The 22556-nt window shown below is 40.1% G+C and overlaps 1 protein-coding gene across 1 annotated transcript in view; it reads right to left on the bottom strand.

Moving 5' to 3' along the window:
* EXOC4 (exocyst complex component 4) overlaps positions 1 to 22556 on the bottom strand; it is an 803152-nt gene that overhangs the window by 43890 nt on the left and 736706 nt on the right. Inside the window, exons 16-17 of the mRNA XM_070369027.1 lie at positions 16678 to 16856; positions 13217 to 13376 (exon numbers count right to left, since the gene is read on the bottom strand). Coding sequence (XP_070225128.1) covers positions 13217 to 13376; positions 16678 to 16856 — 339 coding nt within the window. The remainder of the gene's footprint in view (positions 1 to 13216; positions 13377 to 16677; positions 16857 to 22556) is intronic.

Genomic DNA, 22556 nt, shown 5'->3' with positions numbered 1-22556 from the left:
CTGACTATTACAGAGAAGAAAAGGAAAACAAAAGACAAATTTCAGAAACCACAAGAAAGCAAAACACAATCATGGTAACTAGTCACAAGGGCTTTATAATGAAATGGGGAGGAAGAACATGTTAGTAAGAATTAGAGCAATAAAGTATTACACAATAGGTACAGATGAAGATGGTTGGATGGCATCACTGACTCAATGGATATGAGTTTGAGCAAACTTCGGGAGATTGATGTTTGGGTGAAGTTTGGGTGAAGTTCAGGTGAAGGACAGGGAAGCCTGGTGTTCTGTAGTCCATGGGGTCACAAAGAGTAGGACACTTGGAGAAGTCACACTTTGTGACTGAACAACAACAAATGAAGAACCATATGGATATAATAAGGTATTATTTAATAATTACAGAGGGTAGAAGATTGAGGTGGAGAGGAAAGAGATGATAAGGTGAGAAATGGATGTGGACCTGACTGTTGGGGGGGTTGAGAGAGCAAAATGGTCTGGCTGGGTGCTGACCACTGAGCTCATTGCAGCCACCTGGCCTCCCTTCAGCACTATTCTCGTAGACTGACAAATGGTGTTAGGCAAAGCAGGGGGTGAGAATGGAGAGAAGGGCTTTCTGTATAAAATGGAACAAGAGAGGGAATGCAGAAGGAAGTCTAGCCTCCATATGATTTGTAAGGGGTTGTAGCTCTGTTTACACCATGATAGCCAATTGCGCCTGTTTCTTCCTTTTAGGCATCAAAATTAAACCCTCTATTTTTATTTATAAGATAAGAAAGGCGTCAGCTTCCAGTCTCAAGTTTTTCAGTAAGGATTCTATTAGAGTGATCATTAGAATGATCTTTCCCCTGCTTTAGTCATAGAATAAGCGTAATGTCTTTCTAGAACAATACAATCCTTTCCTGGCAGAAAAATGGCCTCACTGGGTGAATTAATTTAATTTCCGCACTATGGCGACTACAGAGGCCATGCAGGGGATATACATAGCACAACTTGATGAGAGATTTTGGACAAGTCACTTCTGATTTCTGTTCCATAGGATCTTTATTGGATATAATAACACCTGCCATCTATGCTAATCTCTGAATCATCCAATCCTAGCACATGTGCAACAAAGGGAAGATGACGACTATGGCTGCCGATACGCTCGGGGAACCCTAAATTATACACTGACATTGTATATGTACAAGGTATGGTGACGTTAATTGAGCATAATCAAAAGAAATCTTACTTAATCAAAGCTCACACACTGGATAGGTTTATAAGGAATCAAACACCAATACTGACAGGTATTATTTTTTGAGAGCCTTCTGAGTACTCATTGTTCTGCTGTGCTCTCGGGGGATATGAAGACCAGTAGGCATACTCACCTAATTAATAAAGCAATTAATCACCAGTTAGTTGGTAGAATGTATGGAACCTACTGTGAGTGCAGTAAACACAGAAAAAGGAGATCAGTAGAAAGTGGTATCGTTAGAAACAGGTATGGTCAGGAACAAAGTCAAATACAAGTTTAATTAGGGGGAATGTAATGATATTTAAATCTACTTGTAATAATATTTACAAAAACTGCCTCAGAGATCATGCCACACAAAGTTTTGTTTTGTCACTAAATTTTAATAACTGGCATATTTCCTTCTTCCAGGGAGCAAAACATGCAGCCTCTTGTATTTCCCCAATGACTTGGGTACCTAGGAAAGTCAGGTTAGCTTTGTCTCACTAGGAAACTCAGGAGATGTAACAGAATTTTTAGTGGCATCATCACTGAAAGAATTTTGATAGCAGACTAATTTCTCCTGCAAATTAATCACAAAATTAATCAAAATTAATAATCTTGAGCCACAGTCCTGGAATATATGACAGGTAAAGGTTCGAAAAAGGATGCATTACCCCAGAATCAGAAAGGCAGGTAAGACTAATAGCACAATAAAGTTGGGGAAAATGTGAAAATAATGGGAAAATGCATATACATATTTTAGGAATAGAGCTGCTCTTTAAGCACTGCAGTCAGGAAATTTCACGTGATAGGCGAGGACACTTCATTATTTTCACCTCTGAAGCCTACCAGTGAGGCAGCCCTGCTCCAGACTCATCAGAGAGACAGGGAGTTAAGAGACCACAGGCCTGTCTGGATGTCCGTGGGTGTTTCCAGTAGATGGCAGCATGTCATTGCTAATCCCTACCTATCAAACAGCTCCCTGGTCACTTCAGATAGGAAAACCCATAATAACCTTTTCTGCAGAAATCCAGAGTAATGTCCCTGGGACAATAGGTCTGTAGGAATCACGTCTACCAAAGCAGCTCCCTTGGAAGGAATTCAATATTCTCAGCTACGCCAGAGGTCATCGCTGGCCTTAGAGAAAGTACAAGGTCAAGGATAAAGCAGGAGTCCAAGCTGATATGCTTAGGCTGGCTTTGTCACTCGCTCTGCCGCCTTGAGGAAAGCATTTAAACAGTCTACCTCAAAGAGGAACTGGGAGAAATTAAAATTAGAAGATGTGCTCATTGATTGGGAGGAAAGATGCTGGATCATTTTGTGGGGAGAGTACCGTGTCAGTGCGGGTAGCAATTTCACGCTGTGCTCTTTTCTGGCTCTTGTACTGTGGGGTCATTCCTTCCCTGTCCTCTTCTGGGGTCCCTCTTCCTTCTCATGCCCTTTACATGCTGGTGTTCTCCGTCTCCTCTCTTTTTTTTTTTTAATTTTAGGTGTGCCATGCAGCTTGTGGGATATTAGTTCCCTGACCAGGGACCAAACCCATGACCTCTGCGGTGGAAGCGCGGAGGGGTTCCACTAGTCTAACCACTGGACTGCCAGAGAAGTCTTGTCCTCTAATGGTCTTAAATAACAACCTCGAGCTGATGATTCCCCAAACTGTTCAAACCAGGCCCCTCCCCTCCTCCACTCTTCTCCAAGCTTCTAGCTTACACACTCAGTTGCACATGAGCCATCTCCACTGGAAATCTCACAAACATCTTACACTTGTCACATCCACTGATGATCTTCCTTCTGCCAAGCCTACTCCTCCCTCTTCCTATAGGCTTATCTAATTTAACAGTGTGGGGACCCACGTAGACATCCATGTCAGAGAGTGGAGGGTCAAATCTGACCCATTTTTCTTTATCCTCAACATTTAATCACTCTTTATATCCTGCACATTTCAGCTCATTTATACATCTCAAATCTGTCCCCTCCATCTCCACCAGGACTGACCTAGTTCAGGCTCTACACATCTCTCTCTCTACAATTACCTTCCAATTGGCCTGCAAGGCCTCTAGGGTTATTGCCCTCAAGGCCATTTCTATATAGTTGCTGAAATAATCTTCTTAGAAAACAAATCTGACCATCTCCCTTTTCTGCTTAAAGCTCTTTAGGCCACAACATGGTTAAAGTTATCACGCCACAAATATTTACTGATTGCCTACTGAAGACTCTTGAGAGTCCCTTAGACTGCAAGGAGATCAAACCAGTTGATCCTAAAGGAAATCAACCCTGAATACTCATGGGAGGGAATGACGCAAAAGCTCTGATATTTCGGGCACCTGATGTGAAGAGCATACTTATTGGAAAAGATCCTGATGCTGGGAGACACTGAAGGCAAAAGAAGGCAGCAGAGGATGAGATGGTTAGATAGCATCACAGGCTCAATGGATGTGAGTCTGAGCAAGCTTCTGGAGACAGTGGAGGACAGAGGAGCCTGCATGCTGCTGTCCATCGGGTTGCAAAGAGTTAAGACACAATTTAGTGGCTGAACAACAACAACACTGCATCCCAGGTATTGTTCTTAGCCCTGGAGATACAGAAATGAACAAGAGTTCTTGCCTTCTAGAGTTCATAGACAAGGAACAAAGAAACAAGTATATATTAAATACATCAGATGGTGATATGTGCTAAAAAATAAATCAGGGTAAGGAATACAGGGAGTGCTGAGAGGAGAAGCAGGTTGTCTTGGAACTGTAGAGAGAAGGCCTCTGATGAGGCGGGGCTTATGTTGAGCCAGCTCTGGTCTCTCCTCAGGTTACACTTCACCACTGCCTGCCTTGAGCATCTGCTCCAGTCACCCTGAACTGCCCTTTCTGTTCCAAATGGCTCTCTCCCTATCCTGGATAATTTCAGTTAAGATTAGTATTGAGATTCTCCCTGGTGGTCCAGTGGCTGACTTCATGCTCCCAATGTAGGGGACCCAGGTTCGATCCCTGGTCAGGGAACTAGATCCCACATGCTGTAACTCAGTTAGCATGGCACAGCTATGGCCCAGCACAGCCAAACAAACAAATATTTTTAAAAAATTAAGTATTATCTCCTCCAAAACTCTGTCTTGATCTCTCTCAGATGTGTTAGGGAAACTCAAAAAGAGTTAGATATTTCCTTTACAAAGCTCCCCATTAATGTGAATACAAAACTTAAGCTACTTATTGCCTATAACATTTGGGACTTTAATCTTTAAAGTTCAATCTTTTAAAAAATTGAAGTATAACTGCCATATAACACTGTGTCAGTTTTTTTCTAAAAAAAAAATAAAAAAAAACAGCTTTGAGAGTATGCCATACAATTCATTCATTGTGCAATTCATTCAAAGTGCACAGTTAAATGTCTTTTAATATATTTGTAAGGCTGTACAACTGTCAACACAATCTACCTTAAAACCACCCCTAAAGGAGACCTTGTACCCATGTCCCATTTCCTTCCAACCCACTAGCTCTAAGTAACCACTATGCATTCAACTTCTATAACATTAGTTATTTTGAGCATTTCATATCAATGGAGTTAACATACGATCTTTTGTGACGAGCTCCTTTCACTTAAAGTTTGCAAGGTTTATCCATGTTGTATCATATATTAGTACTTTTGTATTTATGGCTGAATAAATCTATTGTAGATATGGATTGATCATATTTTATTTATTAGTTGATGGTTACCTCGGCAGTTTCCACTTTTCAGCTTTTATGAATAATGCTGCTCTGAACATCTATGTACAAATTTCTGTGGAGATATAAATTTTCATTTCTCTTAGGTATATATCTAGGAGTGGAATTTCTGGATTATATGGATGCCAAGTGACGTGGGTTTGATCCCTGGGTCAGGAAGATCCCCTGGAGGAGGAAAAGGTAACCCACTCCAGTATTCTTTTTGTTTTTTTTTTAAGTTTTATTTATTTGGCTGCACCAGGTCTCAGTTGCAGCATGTAGGATCCAGTTCTCTGACCAGGAATGGAACCCTAGCCGTCTGCATTAAGAGTACAGGGTCTTAGCCACTGGACTACTGGGAAGTCCCTCACTCCAGTATTCTTGCCTGGAAAATTCCATGAACAGAGGAGCCTGGTGGGCTACAGTCCATCGGGTCCCAAAGAGATGGACACGACTGAACACACCCATGCGTGCATGTGCACACACACACAGTAACTCTATGGCTAACTTTTTGAGGAACTTATAAATTGTTTTCCAAAGAGCGGTTGCACCGTTTTATATTCCTATCACCAATGTATTGATATGAATGTTCTAGTTTCTCCACATTCTCTCCAACACTTGCTATTGTCTGTCTTTTTGATTACAGTAATCCAACACTTGCTTTTGTCTTTTTGATTATAGTAATCCTAGTAGCTGTGATGTGGTATCTTATTGTGATTTTGGTTTGCATTTCCTTAGTAACAAATAGTGTTGAGCATCTTTTCATATGTATACTGGCCATCTATATGTCTTGTTAGACAAATGTTTATTAAATTTTTTGCCCATTTTTTTATTAATAGATTTTAATTCTTCCCAACAGTTTTAGACTGAAAGAAAAATTGGGAAGATAGAACATTTCCTGTTTAACTTATACCCAAATTCCCTATTATTAACATCCTACATTAGTATGATACATGTAGCACAACTGATGAACCTATATTGATAAATTATTAACCGAAGTTCATAGTTTATTCCCATTTCCTTAGTTCTTACCTAATGTCTTCCTCTGTTTCAGAATCCTACCCAGGATACCACATTACATGTACGTATCATGTCTTCTTAGGTTCCTCTCGGCTATTACAGCTTCTTAGATTTTCCTTGGTTTTAACAAACTTGACAGTTTTGAGGAGAATTGGATGGGTATTTTGCAGGATCTTCATGTAGTGGGATTAATTTGATACTTTTTACTATATGGGTCACGATTTATGCATATTGATGCTGACTTTGATAACCTGGCTGAAATACTATTTGTCAGACTTTTCCACTAGAAAGTGACTCCCCCACATTCCACATGTACTCTTTGGAGGGAAGTAATTATGTGCAGCCAGCCTTAAAAAGTGGGCCTCTACCTGTAGATTAGCTCCATAATCTATCCGGAATGCTTCTGCACAGATTTTTCTCTTCCTCCTTGTTTATTACTGTAGTCAACCATTTACATCAGTATGGACTTATGGACATTTACTTGATAGTTTGGGTTGATATTCAGTAGTACTTTGTTTATTCTGTGGCTCCAATGGTCCCCTCTTTGCCACTGGGAGCTCTTCCTGTGTCTCTCTGACACACTGTTATATATGTGCGTGTGTTTAGTACTTCCTTACTTTCTGGTACTACAGTGAAGTCGCTCAGTTGTGTCTGACTCTTTGCAACCCCATAGACTGTAGTCCACCAGGCTCCTCCGTCCATGGGATTTTCCAGGCAAGGATACTGGAGTGGGGTGCCATTTCCTTATCCAGGGGGATCTTCAGAAAGTATTAATACTACAGGCTCATCTTGTCTATTTCTTGTTCCAGTCCTACAATCAGTCACTTTCTGCAGGAGCCCTGCTTCCTTTTATTGAACAGCACTTAGAACCAGACTGGGGTACTAGGTATGCACAATGCTACTGGGATAGCTTTACCTAGTCTTAAATTAGGTTATTTGCTTTTGTATTATTGAGTTGTAAGAGTTCCATATATATTCTGGATATAAATCCCTATGAGATATGTGATATCCAAATATTTTCTCCCATTCTATTGGTGGTCTATGATGTACTGTACTTCTCCATATAAACCTATGTCCAGAGGAGGCAGTTCAGGCAAGATATTTTACTTCTTTTGTTCCCAGGTACCAAACAGTTTACTCTCTATCAGTGCAGATTTTTCTGTTGTCTTCTGTGGAGTAGATGTTCCCACTCCATAGGGTACTATATATAGGAGATATAGGACTTGGTTAAGTCAATATGTACAGAACAGCTTCAAAGCTAACTTGGAGCTTCTGGAAGAGGAACTGGGGCTAAAGAGGGGTGAGGCACCTAGGAGCAGAGACTGCCATCATTAAAAGCAAACTCACTTAGCTGTGTGCTCTGCTTAGTCGCTCAGTTGTGTCTGACTCTTTGTGACCCCATGGACTGTAGCCCTTCAGACTCCTCTGTCCTTGGGAACTCTCCAGGCAAGAATACTGGAGTGGATTGCCATACCCTCCTCCAGAGGATCTTCCCAACCCAAGGATTGAACCCAGGTCTCCCATATGGCAGGTGGATTCTTTATTATCTGAGCCACCAGGGAAGTCACCATTGGTTAGTCTCTCTCTAAGAGTGATCACAACTCTGCTTCATCATGGGAACTGGATGAGTACCTTTGCTGGGAAGAGCAGGGCTTTCTTTCTAACTATTCAATGAGAAAAAAAGAGGCTGCCAATTTGGTCTTTTATATATCACACTAGAATCACACTAATTGCATTTCTGTTTGCCCCAAATGCTTCAGACCCTACCATGGAACTGAGGAGTAAGCAGCCTTCCCTAAATATGTTCCAAGTTTGTTGCTATACTAGGTAAGTTGTAGGGCAGATAAAAGGAATGCAAACCAAAGCATTTCAGATATCTGATCAAGTCTACTAGGGGCTGATTCTCTATCCTGAGCTCATTTAACCTACTGGCAGCATTTAACACAGATGAGGACACTCTCCTCTTCAAACATGTTCTTCACTTCTAGGACACAAACCTCCCCTGGTTATTTTCCTACTTCATTGGCTGCTCCTTTTCAGGTTCCTTTGCTGGTTCTTTCCCAGTATTCCAACATCTAAGCAGTGGAGGACCCAAGGACCAATGCTTGGTCCGCCTTGCTTTCTACTCTATTCATTCTCATTGCAGTCTCACTTCTCACTCTGTCTCATGACTTTAACATGACATTTATAAGCTAATGAACCACAAACTCCCATTTCCAGTGTATATCACTTTCCTGAAAAAGCAGAGACATCACTTTGCCAACAAAGGTCCATATAGTCAAAGCCATGGTTTTCCCAGTAGTCATGTATAGATGTGAGACTGGACCATAAACAAGCCTGAGCGCCGAATAATTGATGCTTTAAAACTGTGGTGCTAGAGAAGACTCTTGAAAGTCCCCTGGACAGCAAGGAGAGCAACCTAGTTGATCCTAAAGGAAATCAGTCCTGAATATTCAGTGGAAGGACCGATGCTAAAGCTGAAGCTCCAATACTTGGGCCTGCTGCGAAGAGCTGATTCACTGGAAAACACCATGATGCTGGGAAAGACTGAGGGCAGGAGGAGAAGGGGAGAGAGGATGAGATGGTTGGATGGCATCATCAACTCAATGGACATGAGTTTGAGTAAACTCCAGGAGGCAGTGAAGGATGGGGAAGCCTGGCGTGCTACAGTCCATGGGGTCACAAAGAGTCAGACACAACTGAAAGACTGAACCACCACCTCTTTCCTGAACTTTAGATTTGTGTATCCAGGTCTCTCTTCTTTACTTCTATTTAGACATCTAATCAGCATCTCAAACTTCATATTTCTAAATCCAAACTCTTGATAGCCTCTTTGTATTTGCCTGCCCCCTCAACTCAACCTGCCTTTCCTGTCGTCTGGCTCATTTTCATTTCAATAAATGAAAATACCATCCTTTGAATGGCTCAGAACAAAAATCTTGGGGTCATTTGTTCACTTCCAATCCCTTAACAAATCCTGTTATCTCTACTTTTAAGATATATCCTAATCTGTCCATTTCTTATCCTCTCCACTGCTACAATTGTGGTTTGAATCACCACTATTTTTCACCCAAATTATTGCAATAGTTTTCTAACAGATCCTTCTGTTTCTGCCCTTGTGTGTAATTTCCCCTCCTCAGGAAAAACAGAAAATCATCTATTTTCCACATAGCAGCCAAAGCGACTCTTTTATAACCTGAGTCAGATCATGACATTCTTCTGTTCCAATTCTTCTAATAGCTTCCAACCTCAAAGTAAAGGCCAATGTTATACTGGTCTTCAAGATCTCAGCTTCTTTGATTAAATCTCTGACTCCTCTCTTATTCTTTCCTTGTTTATTTACTTCAGCCCTACTGGCCTTTCTTCTGTTCTTTAAATGCTAAATACATGCCTCTTTCTAGTTCTCTGCTCCTAGTGCTCCCTTCCTCAGAAGCTCCTCTATATATTTACATGACCTACTCTTCTTTAGGTCTTTCCTCAAATGTTACCATCTCATTAAGAACTTCCCTGAACACTCAAAATCACAAATTACCTTCATTATATCTGAATACACTCTATTCTTCTTAACATCGAATTTTTCACCATAGCACGTGTCATCATCTGGCATACTTTGTATCTTTCTTGTTTATTAGTTGGTCTCTCTTGCCCATAATAATGTAAATTCCACAAGGGTAGGGCCTAGAGAGGATGCACACTCAATAAACATTTGTTGAACAAATGAGTAAAAGGATTCCTTTTACTTCCTTATGTGATAGGACCTCACCTTAGGTCCTGAACCTTAGCTTTCATTTCCTTATCTGTGCCAGATTAAATAATGAGAGAGATATCAGTCTAAAGAAAACCAAAAAGACCACAGAATCAAGGAGAGATAATAGAGATAACAGGAGAGATAAAGGAGAAAAGAGGCAACTGTAATGAGAGAGACCAATACAAAAGGGAAATGTGGGAAGAGACGGAAGTACTAGGAGGAAAATTCTGGGATTTTTTTCCCCCAACAATGGCTTCACTTGAACTATAAAGGCTGCCAGATTCATTACCCTGGGGATGGAAGTACTCATTCAGACTTTTCCCGTTACTCCTGACTAGTGGGTTGCTTCGAAGCACGTGACAGTTCAGGGTAAGATGTTCTTTGATGAAGGCAATTAAAGAGCACACTCAGAGTGGCCTTCCACTTTCTAGCTAGTCTGTAGTGATTTTCCAGGACAAAGCCTCTTTTTGAGCCTGAAAGTCAACGATTGTGTCAAAAGGGTCAAAAACATAGCAGAGATCATTACCATAGGGGACAGGGTCTCTCAGCAGTTCTGGTCACATTATGGGTTATTTTGAGCCTTTGCTCACCCAAGATTTATTCCTATTAGAAATTAGCTGGACCAAAGGTGTGTATGAAGAAAGAGACAACAATACCATGAGTAGAAGAGTTAACATAAATGGAATGAGTCCAGATCTCTCATTTCTTTATTTTGGAAGAGTGTTCTATTTTCCACTGGTCAGGAAGGCTGTGAAAGTGAAAAGCTACAAGAGCCTTGCAACTTCTTGTTAAGTAAATTTTCTGACACATGGCAACTAGTGATTAATTACTACGTTAGAAGATAACATTCCTATAGAGGTTTGCTGGAAATACAGATGTTGTCTGTGCTTGATTAGACATTGCTTAAGGAATGCTGAGACACACTGCTGCAGTCTATTATTTCTAGCTATTTTGGTATCACTCTTATGTTTATTTTACATCACTTCACATTCAGTAGAATTGATGGAGCCCATTTCACAAAACCTGTCCCTACCAAAATCAAGAACAGGGAAAACAACAACAACAACAAGGTTATAAAGTGTATTTAGTATATGTGTATGTAGGAGAGCAAGAGAAAATGAAGGAGAAAGAGCCTATGAATAGTTAGGGATGTAGTATTCCTTCTTGTAACACTTTCTAGAAAGAAAGAATTGCAAAGGAGATGCTCTGTTTCTCAACAGCCTGTAAGAAAATGATCTCACATCAGCTGGTTAAAATGTTCGGGATGTTAAAGATAAACTAGACTTTGCCATTATCCAAGCTCTTTACCACAAAAAGAAGCCTTGATTTGATACCTAGTCATTCGTCCAGTATACAAAGTGAGCACTTACTCTGGTTTGAAAATCTCGGCTTCCTGGAGCTTACAAGTCTAGTAAAGATGTGTCTTTCTGAACTGTGATCAGGATGGAATCATCTAGTGCTATATACTTAAGCTAGCCTATCTCCTCTCAACATCCGTGAACAGTAACGAGAGCAGTATCTCTCCCAAGTGGTCATCTTTTAGCTTATAGCTACTTCCTTGGATATCACCCCCAAATCCAACTGTGACAGGCGTGGCTTCGCTGAAGAAATGCTTTGCTGGTACACGGCCCATTAATGTCAACCTCAACACTGCCCAGTCATCATTTCATTATTCAGATGCTAGGGTTTTCAGTATGTGTGCAGGCCCCATAGTGTCTGTCAAAAGCTGTGTTAATTTACTTACTTCAGCAAAATAAAAAAAAAATTCATTTAAAAAAGGATGATTGAATTTAGGAATTATATTCCTCAGAGAATTAGTAATGCTTCTCTGTATCCCTCAGGCCTCTGTGTTCTTAACTTCCCATTTTCAATGTTATTATGAATAGACTAATTCAATAATGAGATCATTCCCCATAAGGGAGGCCAAATAAATGCAGCATTCAGTCACACCTGCTTTCCCTAATCTGAGCAAGGAACGCTTTCCACCGAATTTAGCCTAACATAGGGAATTTAATGCACACACACACTCAAACAGAAAGAAAACGACAGAGGAGGAGGACAGAAAAGCAGAACAACAGGAGAGCAATGGAACAAACGAGTGACAACCTGGAGAAGAAAGGTCAAAGTGAAGATGTATGGCTATATGATTTCAAGACGAAGATCCTAGCACAGATGTCCTAATGACTGTCAAAGTAACACAGCATTTCATCATCCCCAGAAGTTTCTCAACAATTATTTCAAATTTTATTAAACTTCTTCAGGAATCAAAAAGTCAAGTGAAAAGACACAGAAACACTAAATAATAGGCAGGAGCATGCCGGACTATTAAAAGCAGAAAACTTCCCAGCAATAAAGGGGTTCATGGAAAAATTCATCCAGGTATAATCAGCAATAAAACACCAACACCATAATCGTCATCCACCCTCTTCAAAACTTCTAAAGTTCTCATTAAAGCCCCAAAGATCCACTGACTTAAGAAAGGTATGAGTAGCGTTGAGACCCCTAAAGAGAGAAGATTAACTCTTGCATTTGAAAAAGAGTATTACAAGGAAACCCTAAAGACTGAGATCAGCAAACCCTGAAGAGAGAAAGTCCAAACACTATTTTAAAAAAATAACGTTCAGTTACGTGAAGGAACAGCATGGAGAGTGATGAGTAACCATTTTCTCCCCACCGAAAGGAAGAAGTGGGGATGGATTTCAACTGGGAAAGACAGAAGAGATGAAGAAATAGATTCATGTAAAAATACATTCAATACATGTTATTTATAATGAGAGAAAATGTAAAAAATCCCAATGTCTACAAATCTGCAAATATTAATAATCAGATAAATAAATTATGATTTACTTACCCCATGAAACATTTGTTCAGGCATTAAAAAGAGTATTTTCAAGGGACATTAATGGATATGGAAAAAACCATGTTTTCAAAGGTTACTAATGATATAGGAAAACACAAAGTAAATGAATAAAAAACCCATTAACAATTTTATAAAGAGAAATGATACACATGCCCACGAATGAGACTCACCTGTACACATAGCACACTCATAAAAACCAGGAGAAAGTATATCAAATATTGCATTTTTAGATTAAAAGTTTATGAGTAATGTTTATATTCTTCTTTGTATGTTAGGTTACATATTTTATGCTACATATTTTATGCAATGAGCACATATTACATTTACAATTAGAAAACAAAGTTACTGAAGTTCTGTAGTAAAAGACCTTAGGTTAGACAATAGGAAAAATTACCTGTTTCACAGTCATTAAACATTCAATAGAATTTTATAGACTTACTTCCCTATTACCAAAGGACATCTGTTAGTTCCATTTTTTTTCCTTTTCTAAAATTGAGGTATAATTGACATATTAGTTTCAGATGTACAGTGTAATAATTCAATATATGGATATATTGTGAAAAGATCATTGCAATAAGTTTAATTAACATCAATTACTTGTTTCATTTTTTTAACTAGCTTTTTAATGATTAAGAATCCATTTTTATTAATGATGGAACACGAACTGAGTCCAGTCTACCCTCTCTTACCTTGCGAAGTCCAGGTCTGCCTCCCGTGACATGGTGATGTTGGTCAAATTCTGCTGCAGGACAAAAATGTTCCTACACATTTTCTTGATGCCAGACTCACTGATGCGCCGGAAGTACTGGGCCCCATTAATAAGGATGCAGGAGATCAGGTGTCCCAGGCCTGAGGGATCAGCACAGGGTGATGGGGAGGGAGGAGACAGATTAACACCATCTTGAAGAAACGGACACACAGGATTCCTCTCTCTAGTCCTCAGAAAATGTAAGTGACCAAAGAAAACTTAGCTGTGATGGTTGGACCACCTGATATTACAGTGATTTTGGAGTAGTCAGATACTGCCCAAGGAGTTACAAGTGGGGAGGCTTCATACTGGTAAAAAACCGGGTACATCCACAGTTTCTGCACTGCCATATACAGCTAAAGCCACAGGCCAAGGCTTAAGAGTATATGCTGCTGCTGCTGCTGCTGCTGCTAAGTCGCTTCAGTCATGTCCGACTCTGTGCGACCCCATAGACGGCAGCCCACCAGGCTCCCCTGTCCCTGGGATTCTCCAGGCAAGAACACTGGAGTGGGTTGCCATTTCCTTCTCCAATGCATGAAAGTGAAAAAATAAAGTGAAGTCGCTAAGTCATGTCTGACTCCTAGTGACCCCATGGACTGCAGCCCACCAGGCTCCTCCGTCCCTGGGATTTTCCAGGCAAGAGTCTGGACTGGGGTGCCATTGCCTTCTCCGGAAGAGTATATGCTAGAATTTTTTAAATTACTGTGTAAAACTTCTGTTTTTCCTGTTGAACTATTTTAAAGCAGAGAACACCATATATAAATACTGTCATCTGTTTAGCCTCCTTTTCCTCCTACAAAACAGGTAGGGGTTGTACTTTTGGCTCAGAAGTTGATTGGGAACCTATGTAAATAAAAATAAATCAATAAGAAATTGGACTCTTGGCATTAATGTTAAGATACCTCAACGCTGACAATGGGGTATATTTCTAAAGCAGTAATGGGAGAGAACATAACTCGAAACAAAGTGGAAGGAAAAGCAGATCACACATGAACTGCTGAGTTCCCACAGGACTCCTGTGTAGTTTTTCAGGGGTCTCATTGAGTGAGTTGTTCTCACCGCCAAAGGACTGTCTTAAGGTCTGTGAAATTTGACAAATTGCTGGTTAGGATGTCAGCAAACTAAGAGATCCCATTTCAGGTTATCTTAGGTAATGAAGTTGAGGAATGTTGTTTCAGAACAACCCGAGGAACATGTGGGTTACCATTTTTAGAAGTTAGATTTCAATTCGAAATGCTTGGAACTAAGTAAACCTCTCTTCCTCCTTCTTCTCTTATTCTTACAAAGTTGGACTCTGGCAAGATATTTTCTCAGAAATCTCAAGTTAGTCTGACTAGTCGAGAATAGTCTACTATTTTTGTCTCAGGGTGCAACTTCAGGTTCAAAGGCTTCTTCTGTCTTCAAAGCAAGTTTTCCCTTGATTAGGATACATGTAGGAAAAGGACAGGAGAAGGCAACATCTCATGCTTCAGCTGCTGCTGCTGCTGCTGCTAAGTCGCTCCAGTCGTGCCCGACTCTTAGGGACTCCATGGACTGCAGCCTACCAGGCTCCTCCGTCCATGGGATTTTCTAGGCAAGAGTTCTGGAGTGGGGTGCCACTGCCTTCTCCATTGCTTCAGCTACACTCACCCAATGTGGCTTCAACATGACAAATTAGCTACTCTTATAAGGTGAAGTAAAAAGCTTTTCACTCAAAGGGAAAGAAACACACACATGGATTTTACATTTAAAGCTAGACAATTTATGTGAAAAATCTCTGTTGGTTCTTTTGCTATGATGCCCTTGAGCCCATAACTTCAGGCAGAATTTTGTTCTGCAGTGGTTTAATGTGGTCTGCCCTAAGCATAGGCTATGAGGTGATGCACTGGTTATAGAGAATAAAAAACAGATTACAGAAATAAATGTATATAATAATTAAGCATGATAAATTATAATAATAAACCAGTTAAAAGTTGGTCTGCTTTGTATTATCACTATACTCCAGGAATTTTAAACAGTATCTGTGATTAAATACACCCCTTAAAAAAATAAAAAAATGTTTCTCCTTGCCACACCAAGAAGACTGAGACCACTGTCACCTCCTCCACTTGGGAAATTCAATAATATGCCCTTGAATTTAGAAAGTGATATGACAGGGGATAGCTAGCTTTTTTTAAGTAGGAAATTTCCAATTTATGATTTTTTTTTTTTAGTTAAAATCTCTTCTGTGTCAGAGGATTATACCTCTATTGTTTCCCAGAAGGATTAGATGTCAAGAAATGTCTGGTCCAAATGAGAGGAAAACTCTGGGATGTGAATGGTGACATGTGGGACTTGGAAGAGCCAGTGTCAAAAGCCAGATGGGAATTCTGTGTGGTCAGGAGAATGATTCTTAGATGGGTCCTAGACTGTTACGACAGACAGTATGACTGCAGTCCCCAGGACACAGAGCCACGGGGCTGACGAACCTTTTTCATCACTTATACATTCTGGCTAAAGTCTTTCCGGAACATTCCCTTTCAGAACACATCTTCATCACTATGACATAATTTAATGAGAAAATAGGATTTTTTTTTGGGGGGGGTGGTTTCTGCATTTGCTAGAAGCAAGACATGGTCATGCATTGACACTTTCTTTCCATCTTCAGGCTGCCACAATCCTTTGCAGTAAGTACCTTCTTGTTTTAAGTTACACTGGCTGAATTCTGTGAGACACCATAGATACTTTTGGCCCCGGGGTCTATGTACAAACCAACCGAAACAAGAAAAAAGGGGATATGACTGGAAGTCTTAAAAAAGGGTCCTTTGGAGGAATCCATCACGCAAATGATTTGGCTGGCCGCTCACTTTTTTGAATGTTGAAGGCAAACACCTTTGGGTAGTACTGCTGTCTACACCCTTCGTTGCTTCCTTGCCTCTGAAGGCATTTATGGATGCAGACTTCTCAGAGCTGCTGTTCATCAGTGGTTTCTGTTTTCTCTTCAGACAAAAATTCATTCTCTGAAAGAAAACGTCCCCTTCCAGGGATAATTTTAGCCAATGAGGGGATCTCTCAGGGTTCTCTTCTTCTTGCATGTGTTTCTTTTTCCTTTATGAGCTCTTCTTGAGTTAATTTGTGGTCCACTCCACACTTACCCAGCTCTCATGAGTGGTGTGTCAAGGAGGCAGCCGGGCTGCCATCTGCCTCGTCTTGGATTAAATCTCCTCGTCAAGAAAGAGCAGATGGCAGCCATACTGTTGCCTACCTAGCCATACACAGAGAGGCTAGGTATTGCTGCTTTAATCCAAAAAGCAAAAAACAAACAAAAAAAAAATCATAAACTTTTTACTACAAGTTTTGAGCTTTAGTAATAGAGAAAAAAAATCAGGAAAACCTTCACCCTTCTTTCCTCCCAAACTCTCAGGGACAGGGGCAGGGTCTGACCTTCAAATATGTACTGGAACTTGTGCTGCTGGAGGCTGGCACTCATGGCTTCTTCAATGGCACTGATATCTTTGTTGAGCTTCACCACCAGTGGGTCATAGTCCATACTTTCCACATTCGCGACAATGGCGTAGTTCCCCTCCTTCGCAAGAGGGATGAGATAGTGGAAACAGTGGACCCTGGAAGAGAGAGAGATGGGGAAAGAAGTTGGTATGATTCTTCCTGATGAAAACAACCCTCTTCTTGTGACAGTGCACCCAAATATTTAAGACAGCAGTGGCCCTTTAAATTTTTATGTACCCCTCGCCTCCAAAGTATTGGAGTTTCAGCCTCAGCATCATTCCTTCCAATGAACACCCAGGACTGGCCACCCACATGTACAGGTATTTACTAAAAACAAATATACAACCACCCCACCCCTCCCCCATCCACTGGCAGGTATAGATCAAACAGGTTTGTTCTGTAAGTTTATTGATTGTTTTCCGTGCTCCATCTGATCTTGACAGGAAAGGTTCACTGGAAGTAGACAGGATGATAATCCAGAGTAGGGGTTCTGTTATGCCTAGACCTGGCATCAGGTAATGAGAATATGCCTAAACAAATGGCCACAGCCTTGAACATCATCCCTAATATTGCAACCACAGGCTTAATCATCATCTTGGTGACAGACAATTTACAAACAGTAAATTCACCTTTCTAGTGTACAGTTTTATGAGTTTTGACAAATGCAACCAGTTGTATAAGCATCACCATAATCAAATTATAGAACAATTCTGTCACTTCCAGAACTCCATTGTGCCACCCTGAAGTCAACCTCTACTTATACCCCAAGGCTCTTGCAACTACAAATCTATTTTCTGTCCCCACAGTTTTGTCTCTTCTGGAAAGCCATATATATGCAATTGTATAGCATGTAGCCTTTGGGGTTTAGTGTCTTTCAGTCTGCCTCAAACATCTGAGATTTATCCATGTTGCTGTCCATTCCTTGTTATTGCAGCGTGGCCTCCTGCCTATGAATGTGCCATGATTTAGCCATCACCAGCTGACATCAGGGTTGTTTCTTGTTTGCAGTGATTATGAATTAATCAGCTTCACGTATAGGTTTTTGTGTAAATATAATTTTCTCTTTTTCTTGGGTAAATATCTAGAAGTGGGATTGCTGCATCATATGGTAAGTGTACATTTAATTTTGTAAGAAACCACCAAATTGTTTTCCAAAGGAGCTGTGCCACTTTGCTTTCCTACTAGCAATGTAGGAAAGAGTTCCAGTCGCTCCGCATTCTCACCAGCACTTTTTGTTGTTAGCTTTTTTTTTTTATAAAAACTTAAGCTTTGTGAAGGTATAACTGGCATTAAATGATTATAAGATATTTAGTGTACATCATGGCAACTTGATATATGTATACACTGTGAAAGGATTCCCTTCATCTAGATAATTAATACATCCATCACGTCACATATTTATCCTTTCTTTTCTAAAAAAGTGAGAACACTTAAGTACTACCCTGTCAGCAAATTTCAATTATACAGTACAGTGTTATCAAGTATAGTCTGGTTTACATTAGATCCTCAGACCTTGTTTATCTTACAGCTGAGATTTGTAGCCTTTTACCAACCACTTCCTATTTCTCTCATCCTCTAGCCGCCACTTTTCTGCTCTGTTTCTGTGATTTCCTAAAAAAAAGATTTGACATATAAGTGATGCCATGCAGTAGTTGTCTTTCTGTGTCTAGCTTATTTCTTCTAGGATACTGCCCTCAAGTGTTGTCAGTTAAAAAAATTTTTTTAATTCATTTTAATAGATGTACAGTGGTGTCTCACTGGGGCTTTAATTTGCATTTTACTAGTGACTAATGATGTTGGACACATTTTCATATATTTATTTGCCATCCATACATCTTTGTATTCATATCACTTGCCTAAATTTTTATTGAGCTGTTTATTTTCTTATTATTAAGTACTGAGGGTTTTTAATATAGGCTGAAAAGAAAGTGTTAGTCACTCAGTTGTGTCTGACTCTTTGTGACCCCATAAACTGTAGCCCACCAGGCTCCTCTGTCCATGGGGTTCTCCAGGCAAGAATACTGGAGTGGGTTGCCACTCCCTTCTCCAGACCCAGGGATTGAACCTGAGTTTCCTGCATTGCAGGCAGATTTTTTACCGTCTGAGCCACCAGGGTAGCAAGTTATCAGACATGCGTTTTGTAAATATTTCTTCCCAATTTTTGGCTTGTCTTTTCATCTTAACAATGTCTTTCAAAGAATGGTTTTAAATTTTGATGAAGTTCAATTTAATAAATTTTTTCTTTTATGGCTGGTACTCTAGGGGTTAGCTTTAAGAAAACTTTGCCCAAAGTTACAAAGATTTCTTCCTATATTTTCTTCTGGGATTTTTACAGTTTGAAGTTTTACACTTAGATGTATGATCCATTTAAAAGGAAGTTTTGCATAGGATGTGCTATATTTTTATAATCTGTTCATTTAAGGAAATCCAAATATCTTGACTGTCAGTGTGTTTTTATGATAGGTGATCACTTTAACAGTTACTAAAAACTAAAGATTAATTTTGCCAGTAAAAACTCTTTCTGACATTCATAAGCTTGAAGTGTATGGTTTTGATCAGGATACCAGTAACTGCACCAGTTACAGTCCTTCCAGAATGAGACATTTTTGATAAAATGAAAATTGAACAACCCTGGAGTGGGATTCATGCCTAGGGAAACTGACTGCTATTTCACAGTTGAAATTTAAACTAAGTAACTCTTAGTTGAAAATAAAACCAAGTCATCAACGCTAAAATACTTTTACAGTAAACTATAGACCATTACCACCTCAGACAATGAGGCTTCTCAGGTCTCTCAGTGGTAAAGAGTCCGCCTGCCAATGCAGGAGACCTGGAGTCCATCCCTGGGTTGACAAGATCTCCCAGAGAAGGAAATGGCAACCCACTCCAGTATTCTTGCTGGGAAAATCCCATGGACAGAGGAGACTGGCAGGGTATGGTCCATGGGGTTGAAAAGAGTCGGACACGATTGAGTGACTGAGCACGCATGCACGCCTCAGGCAATGGGAAGACCATGTGCAATGGCATGAGGGTGTGAATGGAGGACGGTTTTAAGGACTGACCAGAAGTTCCTTTCAGTACATAGAGATGACATGACAGAGGCATGAAGTGAGCTTGGGGAGGTGGTCAGGGACCAGGTCATCATAAGATTGAGGTCATCTAAACAGGATTTTAAGAGGTGAAACGATATAATCAGATATGAGTTTTTGCAAGATGATTCGGCACAGTATAAAGAGTAAATTGATGGTAGAGAATAATAGAAACTAGAAGTAGAGACTGCTTAGGAAATTACTATGAATTGGAGGCGTTTATGAGATACTGGACTTCCCTGGTAGCTCAGACAGTAAAGAACCTGCCTACAATGCAGGAGACTCGGGTTCAATTCCTTGGTCAGGAAGATCCCTTGGGGAAGGGCATGACAACCCACTCCAGTATTCTGGCCTGGAAAAGCCCATAGACAGAAGAGCATGGCAGGCTATAGTCTGTGGGGTCGCAAAGAGTCAGACATGACTGAGCGACTAACACTTTCATGAGATACTGAAGTGAATGGCAGACAGGAGAGAGAAAAACTATTTTAAGGCACTAGCTTCCTCTCCCCAAGAACTTAAAATAGTCATTGGCAAACATCAAGTTCAGAAAAAGTGGGTTTTTTCCTTTGGAATTCTGGCATGTTGTTGCTGACCTTAACATGACTTTGGCATTAATATTTTTTCTGCAAATATTGCTGATTACACAGCAGGATGGTTGGTTTTCAGAAAGTGCATGCTTAGGATCCCAACAGCGACAGGCAGTTACTGCTGAACCCACTTAGAACCCTCCTGATGGTGAGAGAAATCAGCTGATAAAGGTGACATTCTTAGCATCTCAGACTGAAATGGCAACTTAATTATCCTCTTCTAAAGTCCAAAAAGGGGAGAAAACCAAAAACCAAAAAACCTCAACCATTTTTAATGGTCTCACCACGTCTTTCATCTCTTGGGGTTGTCACATGCCTTATGCTTCAAACTGTATAAAAAAAGCACTGCTTGGTGGTTAAATGTGACCTACAGGGACACAGGTAATATGTCACATGTCTTTCAGAACAGAATCTACTGGCTTTGACAGCACTTTTTGGTTTGAACTATAACAATGTTCAAGAAAAAGATGGGCTATGGATGTAAAAATATTTGGGGGAATAAGACAAATTTTTGGTATCTGAAGTTCTAGACTTCTTGCTAGCTTTCGCCATTAAATGCGCTGCGCCCCGCCTCCTTTTTCTGTTTGTTCTGGCTTCTTGGGTAAAAGTGCCAGAGAGTGCCAAACCAGCCACTTCTTCATCGTACCAGCTCCAGGACCACAGGTCCTAAGCTGATTCTCCTTTACAACTGGATGGGAACAAAACTAACCTTAGCTGATTATGATGACAAGGATGATGTCGGGCCATGCAGTCTTTGTACCTCTTAAGTATAGGGTTGGCCAAAAAGTTTTGTTTGCGTTTTTCCGTAACAGCTTACAGAAAAACCCAAATGAATTTTTTGGCCAATCCAATCATATGGTGGACTGTGAGTTCCAAACCAGTTCACTGTCCTTGATGAGTAGCACGTTTTGTTTGGGGAACCTGCACTTGTTTTATCTGGGTTTGATTTCAAACCAGCTAAATCCCCAGAGTCACTGAAGTTTTTACTGAACACTTACTATACAACAGGACTGTTACAGGTTCTAGAGCCAGAGCAATGATGAGGCACACCTGATTCCTGCCTCCCAGGTGCTAAACGTTTCTTCCACAGTCACCCACTGTGGGCACCCATAGCCCTTAGCCGTCTCCTCTATTGTAGCGTTGGACTACTACAGTAACGATTTACTTGGGGTTCTCCTTATTCATTTTCTATCATTAACTGTACAAACAAATGAAATCTTGTTACTGTGACAAGGAATGAATAAAGTATGTCAACATCCACTATCTGAGCCGTACATGGAGCGCTCTGTCTAGTTTTTTGTACCATACTTAAGAAGAAGCAAAGACAATCTGGAGCACATTCATAGGAAAGCAACCTGAATGCTGAAACCATGTTAAAAGAAGATACAAGAAAATTTAATTTGGAAAAAATAAACATATTTAGTGTTTTCATTTACAGTTAAGTAAAGATAATTCTGCATCCGGGACTCTAAAACTCAGTCTTTTTTTTGTAATTTAGTCTTAAAATGATCCTTTTTCTATTTTTAAATTAATGAGGAAGGAGATATGGCAATAGATGTTACAGCACTGAATGGTTTCTTGTAAAGTTAATTATTAAATAATGACTAAAATATGCTTAACATTATTAAAAATACTATTGCCAAGATGTACAAAAATTTTAAAAAGCAGGTTAGAGGTTAAGGATTAAAATGATCTTACTCAAATGCCTTGAAAATATCACACTTTAAATTAACTACACTACAAGCTGATAATTCCAAATGAAGAACACATCGTGTACCTACGCAATCAATAACATAAATTCTAGGAGCTGTGAGAGTAATTAATTTGATGGTTTTCTGCACAACCCAGGTAACAGAGGCATCAGGGTATTACTGTTTCTTTTTTTCCTCATCAGTTGCATTTATCTATTCACAGAAAGTAATGTCTCTGCTTTTGAATATGCTACCTAGGTTGGTCATAACTTTCCTTCCAAGGAGTAAGCATCTTTTAATTTCAAGGCTGCAGTCACCACCTGCAGTGATCTGAGAGCCCAGAAAAATAAAGTCTGACACTGTTTTCACTGTTTCCCCATCTATTTCCCATGACGTGATGGGACTGGATGCCATGATCTTCGTTTTCTGAATGTTGAGCTTTAAGCCAA

Source organism: Bos mutus, chromosome 4 (genome assembly GCF_027580195.1).
Source record: "Bos mutus isolate GX-2022 chromosome 4, NWIPB_WYAK_1.1, whole genome shotgun sequence".
Classification (NCBI taxonomy): domain Eukaryota; kingdom Metazoa; phylum Chordata; class Mammalia; order Artiodactyla; family Bovidae; genus Bos; species Bos mutus.
This window is presented reverse-complemented; position numbering and strand designations above follow the sequence as displayed.